Genomic DNA, 7,413 nt, shown 5'->3' with positions numbered 1-7,413 from the left:
CCCCCCCCGTAAACAGTAAAAAGAAAAAAATGTAATAAAAAAAATAAATAAAAAATAAAAAATAAATAAATCCTGGAGGGGCATTTTTGCAGATCGCACTGGACCGGAACGCAGGCACTAATGTGCCTGCGTTCCGGGTGCGGGCGATCGCACTGCGGGTGAGGAGCATGGCTGCGTTGCCATTGACTTCAATGCACGGCCATGCTCCCTCCCCCCAGAATGCAGGTGGTTTTTTGTTGGTAGATCTCATTGAGCTTGTCATTTGAAAAGTAGATCTCCGACAAAAAATTGTGGGCGCCCCTGGCCTAGACTGTCCTTGTGGATTGAAATATATTGGTCGCACCACTAGAAAATTAGGAATCAGGATTAAGTATATGTATATACAGTAATATCAAACGAGGATACAAAGACCATTCTGTGTCCAAACATTTTTTAGATGTACATCGTAAAGATTCTAGTGTATTACAATTTTGTGGAATAGAGAAAGTATCTAAACATTAGAGGGGGGGTAATTGGCGACAGGAACTGGCCAAAAAGGAAACCCAGTGGATTTTCAAAGCCGGTTCATTAAAACCGCCTGGATTGAGTGCTAAATTTGACCTTGTTTTATATCTAATGCCTAATAGTGTTTTTTTATATTTGTTTTGTCATATTTACTTTTTATTTTCCATCCCTTGTGGGTTCTTATATATTACATGCCCTACTCCCCTTCCTCTGTGTTCTTGCTGATTTACTAGTCCATCCACATATGCCTGTTTTGCTGCTTGTTTTGATACATCGTATGTGGATATACAGTATGTGTATATGTATGTATGTATATATATATCTATATATAGATATATATAGATATATATAGATATATATACACACACTATATTACCAAAAGTATTGGGACACCTGCCTTTACACGCCCATGAACTTTAATGGCATCCCAGTCTTAGTATGGTTCAATATTGAGTTGGCCCACCCTTTGCAGCCATAACAGCTTCAACTCTTCTGGGAAGGCTGTCCACAAGGTTTAGGACTGTGTCTATGGGAATGTTTGACCATTCTTCCAGAAGGGCATTTGTGAGGTCAGGTACTGATGTTGGACGAGAAGGCCTGGCTCGCAGTCTCCGCTCCAATTCATCCCAAAGGTGTTCTATTGGGTTGAGGTCAGGACTCTGTGAAGGCCCACCCCAGATTCACTCATCCATGTCTTTATAGACCTTGCTTTGTGCACTTGTGCGCAGTCATGTTGGAACAGGAAAGGGCCATTCCCAAACTGTTTACACAAAGTTGGGAGCATGAAATTGTCCAAAATGTCTTGGTATGCTAATGCCTTAAGAGTTCCCTTCACTGGAACTAAGGGGCCAACCCCTGAAAAACAATCCCACACAATAATTAATTAATTAATTTGGATACAGTGGAGAGGGATTAGAACACCTGTCAGGTTTTTATTGCTGTTGTGTGTCCCTGTACGGAAATTGTATTTATCCTGGCGACTTATCACTGAAAGTGAACGTAAATCACAAATTTTGGTTTGTCACTAATGATGTGCAGAGGTTTGGTGTGAACCCAGTTCCTCCAGAGTTCGCCCAAGCCAACGCAGAACTGTCACTGACACACATCCCTCCTGGCCCAGTCAGTTGCAGCCAGGACTGTCCCTCTGCCACAGCTACACATCACAAAGGGACAAGGAATTCCCCTGCCACAACTGATTGGACCTGGAGGAGGTGTCGGTCACAGTTTTGCACAGGCTTAGGTGAGTTGGGTTCATACCAAACCCCCGCAGATCCATAGTTGTCACCAGAACAGGAAAAGGTGGGAAATCTTCCAGTGGGGATGCTAGTTCTGGTGACCATGCTGACCACAAGGGATTTCCTTTGCTTTGGATGTCATTTCCTCCAATTTCCTGTTGTGGCTATAAGACAGGGAGTGAAGGGGAATCTCCCCAATGGGACATACAGTAGATGATAAAAGCTGACATGGGTTATAACCCTCTCTTATTCTATCAAAAAACAAAGTTTTGGCCTTGGTTCTACTTTAAGTGAGGCCTAGAGAAATAGGCCTTTGCAGGTCTCTACAGTGTTCATGATGCCTTTAATCTGAAATTAATGCTGATGAAAAGCAATACATTTCAATCACTTGTGCCACAAATGTGACAATCTTGCCTATATTGCTAGTCATTTATGTCAAGGTCCCCTTCTTTCTTCCCTAGTGTGAGCTGTGGAAAAGCCATTTCTAAAAACATAGAATCGATGGACTCTTCAGCACCACCTAATGATGCAGAAAAAAGCCAAGATGCAAAGGATCTAGCTGCAAAAGCTTTTTTAAACAGGCAGACGAAACATGGTGAGTGCCACTATCGCTAGCTATATTCCCATTGCACTCCTTCCTGGGAGAAGCCTGGAGTGTGCTACAGCAACAATCAGCTGGATAACCCATATAAAACAAATAAAATGACAGTGTGATGTGATCACTTAAAAAAATTATTGGACTTCATGACAAGAATTTAGTGTGTGCTTAAAGGAGAACTATGAGGTGAGTGATTTTCACTCAACCTCATAGTTCGAACCGACGTGTGACAATGAAACTGTCACACGTCGGCTCAATAGATCGGGAAGTGAGCGAACACATACAGTCACTTGCTCACTTCTCGATCATCTCCCTTCAGAGAGCCGTGACTGTCACTCACGGCTCCCTGCAGGGATTCTCCCCCCTCTGATCCTCCAGCGCTTACTGGCGGAACCGACGGGGGAAGGGGCAGGTACTGCTGGCTCTGCCTCTAGATGGGCAGAGCCATCTGTCACTCACGCAGCTGGGTGGATCTCAACCAATCCCGGTTGCGGCAGTCTCAGTATACCGCGAGCTGTAGTTCGCGAAATACTGAGCTTTGGGTCACAGGAGGACGCTAGATAAATGTCCTCCCGTAACCCTTAGAACTATGGGGAAAAAAATCTTACCCCATAGTTCTTTTAAGAAAAGACAGCCCAAAGCACATTTAAACCTTAATAGGTTATTAAAATCAGGCTCCACAGTCCAGGGAAAAGTCCATAAAGGATACTACCACCATCTTGCAGCTCTCACAAATATGGATCATCCTGGCATATTCTAAAAAAACTGAGCTCATCTGATGGTGAAGAAATGGTTTTTAGTAGGGATGCACTGATACTAGCATCAGATGGCCGATTTTCAAGTTCAATTAACCGGTTAATCAGGATATAAAAAAATGGCTCCAGTGATGGGACTACTAGTTTGTATTGAGATTTGCGGGCGGGTCTGGCAGTGGCAAGGGTGAGGCAGGGAGGAGGTGCGGTGTGTGGATGCGGGCGGGCGGGTCTGGCAGCGGCAAGTGTGAGGCGGAGAGGAGGTGCTGCGTGTGTGGAGCCGTGAACAAAGCCAACTAATCGAAAGCCGATTAATTAATGATTGAAAACGTTGACAACTTGTTCAATCATTGATTATAATCAACTTAGTCGATTCGTTGTTGCAGCCCTACATTCATCCCCAATTTCTGGGGACAGTCCCCGGATTGAGGAGACCATCCCCAGACAAATTATGTCCCTAGGAATAAACCATTTTTGTTTTTAATACTCACCTAATCCCTGGATCCACCAACAAGCGCAGCCTCCCGTCTCCCACTCTGTCAGAAGCGACATACAGCGTGTGCTGGTTACTACTTAAACCAGAGCACTGTGTGCAGCTTCTGAGAAGATACGCTATTAGCACAGTAAGGAAGCCGGCTGCGCATTTTGCATAGGTCGCACACGCTGTATGCAGTTTCTAACAGCGTGGGAGACGGGAGGCTGCACTGTTTGGTAGATCCAGGGATTAGGTGAGTATTTTTAAAAAAAATTTAGAGCCGCATCGTATGCGGGCCGGCCGGGTGCAGGTGGGTCGGTGACGGGGCCGTTTTTAATAGCATCAGAGAGGCCCGGGGGCAATTGCCACCCTGCCCCTGGCCCAGTCCGCCACTGCCGAACTCCTTCGTCTGGATGTAATCTCCTCTCCACTACTCCCTATCATCTTGGGATTGCCCTGGTTAACAGCACACAACCCGCTGGTGAACTGTGAAATGAGTAAAATAAAGGTGGCCATACACTTTACAACCATGTAAAGTAATTTAAAAAACGCACGATCTTGGACAGGCAAGATCATACTTGCGATCATCGCAAGCCCGCCCCCCTGAGGCGGGTACGACTATTCGATTATCGGACGAAAAGTTTCGTCCGATAATCGTAAGGTGTATGGGCACCTTTAGTCCCAGGCCAGAGCACCTTCATGCACCAGCCTTGCCCTTTTTATCTCACCTGAATAATCAATCATCAATTAATCAAACAATCAAGGTGAGAGACAAAATAAGAACTGTATTACCCAGACTAGACATGTGCACCAGCAAAAAATGTGTTTAGTTCAGTTTCGTTTTGATTCGGATTTTGCATTATTTTGTTTTTCGGATTCGGATCCGAAATTAAATTTGTTTCGGAATTCGGACGAAATTCGTTAGCAGTAGTCCGGTAGAAGTTTTGTTTTTGGACGAAATTTAGTTGCAGCAAAATACTTGTACGCCTACCATTCACTAAAGGGTTAAATCAAATAGTAAAAAGCCCAGACTTTTGATAAAATCCTTTCATTGAATAAAAAAACAGACAATTTTTGACTATTCCTTTAATTTAGAGCTGGTAATGATTAAAATTTTCGTGTTCGATTAATCACATTTTTTTAAATCGATTAATCGATTAATTTGGATTAATTATACAGATCCAACTACATTGGCCTATACACATACAGCACAGCAAAGAAGTAATAAAATGGACTAGGATCGCACTAATCCAGCACGTTCTTAATCTCACGTGCCCCACTCAATATGGCCGCCGCTTGAGTGGGGCAACTCAGAATAATAACGTGTATGGAAAGCATGTAGTGACCCCCATCACATACAGACAAACAGCATGTAGTGACCACTCTCTCTGGACATTGTGTTCCCTAATACACACATGCAGCAGCCAGTACAGACACTCAGGGCCTCCCCATCAGACACCCCCTGTTCATGCTGCCCTGATTCAGGCTGTAGTCCCCTCACCTGGCAAGCTCCCTATCCCTTATCCAGGTGCAAAAGCCACCTTTGGCAGCTGCCCTTTGGCCCCACAACAATGACTGGGCCCTGGGCAGCTGCCCCTTTTGCCCTGTGTTAAAGACGGCCCTGACTGCAAGGCTCACGTGTTTGTGACCCCTACGTGCACTTTCTCAGGACATTAGCTGCCCTAGCTGAGGTAGCCCTTGTATTGCCGACAATGCCTTGACTATATTTGTTTATCAATTCTATGTGTCCCCATCTGTTTGAATGTAACTTTGTAAACCTCAAAATAAAGAATTTATTTAAAAAAAAAACCCCATCTGAATTCAAGCTAGTCTTGCACATATGAGAGAAATAGAGGGGAAATATATCACCCCTCGATGATTTCCCCGTTCCTTATGTCACAATATATATAATTATAGAGTTTATGCTTGGCAGAAGATAGTTTATTGAATAGAGGAAATAGTTAATGTTTTGTTTTCCACCAAGCAATGCCCTCAGAGGGGAATTTATCAAAACTGGAGCAGACAAATCTGGAGCAGCTGTGCATGGCAACCAATCAGCCTCTCTCTTCCATTTTCAAACCTTAACTAAACAAACTAAAGAGGGAAGCTGATTGGTTGCCATAGGCAACTGCTCCATATTTTGTCTACTCCAATTCTGAAAAATTCCTCCCTCAGTGTTTCTAGCTCACAAACACAAATCCCTCACCCTTCACAACCTCTCCTAACATTACAAAGAAGGAGAAGCTAGAAGAAAGTGTAAAGAAGCTAATAAACCTTAACCCAAGTAAAAGCAATTAAAACCGCAAGAAGCATTTCTTAATTTAATTATTTTTTTATGCTATGTGAATGGGAACATGTAACAAATATAAATGGGTGTTATCCCAATTTGGCTGCAAAAGTGGAAATACACTTTAAATAGATAGCTTAGTGAAATGCTTTTACTCTTTGCCTTGTTTTTATTGTTATGCTTTGTTTTTGTAGATGAGCAGCCAGAAGTCTCATTCTGGAGCTGTGCCTTCACATCCCTTTTTGGTTGGCACTTAGTTTGGATTTCTCTCATGCAACTCAGGCACTACCTATTCATTGGAACTTTAAACACCACCATCACCCATCTGAGTGGAGGAGACCTGCACACAGGTTTGTACTAAGTATCAATGTACTGTATATACTTTTTGTGGAGTTACTTAGTGCACTTCAATACCCTCCCTGCACACCCTTAAAGTCAGACACTTATCTGTCCCTGCTTTACTTAGTCTTGACTGTGCAATGATCCACACACCTCTTCTTTAGCATCTTCACTGCAGCAATGTGCTTCTCCTGCACATGTGTGACACAGTCTTCTTTCATTCCAATGAGATTCATCTGGCTGTCGTGACTCCTACTACTTTACAGTCTTTATACTTTCATTGGCCCTGAATTATAATGTTCTTGTCAAACCTCAACAAACCCACAAAGACCCTGTGACTTGTAAATATTGTAGTATAGAACTCCTAATATGGATGTAGAACAGGGTAAACTTCATAGTTATGTCCTCAATAGGCTCAAATACTACCACAATTAATGCTTCAGAACCCAGGTAAGGTTCCAGGGAGGACATAAATTGTGAGGCTGACGTCGAAAACCCTCTAAAGGTGGCCATAGACCTTACAACCATCGCAAGACTTTTGTTGAGGGGCATGCTTCCGATGACTGCAATTCTGAACGGGCAGTGTGCGCTTGTGCACACCGGCCCGTTCGGCATTTGGCTTATGAGCATGCCACAAACCCGCCGACAATCATACGATTCTCGGCAGGTTTTCAAACATGCTTGTAAGACAAAGTCATGCGACCTTACAGTAGCAGAGGTCGGACGCCTTCCATACACCTTGCGATTATCGTACGATCGCGGGATTTCCCCGCGATTATCGTACGATAATCGCAAGGTGTATGGGCACCTTTAGAAATCATTTGATTAAAGGGTGCTCCGCTAATTTGAAATTAGAAAAAATATGTGCAGAAAAGTGGAATTTAGAGGTGCTTGGGTCCAGCCCCTTTTACAGACCTGCTTAGAAAAAAATTAAAGAGGAATTCCAGTTTTTTTTTAAAAATTAACCCTTGCAGTGGGGATACCCCTTGTTAACTGCTTGTTTTGGTCTATGGGCTGTAATACAGAAGATAAACTCACCTGATCCTCAGTCCTGGACTTTATTTTTTTTTTGTTTGAGCACCTAGACGAAAATGAGTAGTTAACCTTTACAATGCAGGGGTAGCCGCACTGGGCCCCAGTGGGCCATGGATCTCAGTAGCAGCTCTGGAACCTTATATTTAAATTTTAGTTACACACCCTTTCCTTGCCCCCCCCCCGCCGCA

At 43.5% G+C, this 7,413-nt stretch overlaps 1 protein-coding gene across 1 annotated transcript in view; it reads left to right on the top strand.

Moving 5' to 3' along the window:
• SLC43A3 (solute carrier family 43 member 3) overlaps positions 1 to 7,413 on the top strand; it is a gene marked incomplete at its 5' end in the record, with an annotated part of 38,947 nt that overhangs the window by 2,837 nt on the left and 28,697 nt on the right. The window contains 2 exons of the mRNA XM_018568622.1: positions 2,201 to 2,334; positions 6,046 to 6,201. Coding sequence (XP_018424124.1) covers positions 2,201 to 2,334; positions 6,046 to 6,201 — 290 coding nt within the window. The remainder of the gene's footprint in view (positions 1 to 2,200; positions 2,335 to 6,045; positions 6,202 to 7,413) is intronic.

Source organism: Nanorana parkeri, unplaced genomic scaffold (genome assembly GCF_000935625.1).
Source record: "Nanorana parkeri isolate BGI_ZX_2015 unplaced genomic scaffold, ASM93562v1 scaffold1220, whole genome shotgun sequence".
NCBI classification, from domain to species: Eukaryota; Metazoa; Chordata; class Amphibia; order Anura; family Dicroglossidae; genus Nanorana; species Nanorana parkeri.
Note: the sequence above shows the minus strand (reverse complement) of the source record. Positions and strands in the feature narration are given on the sequence as shown.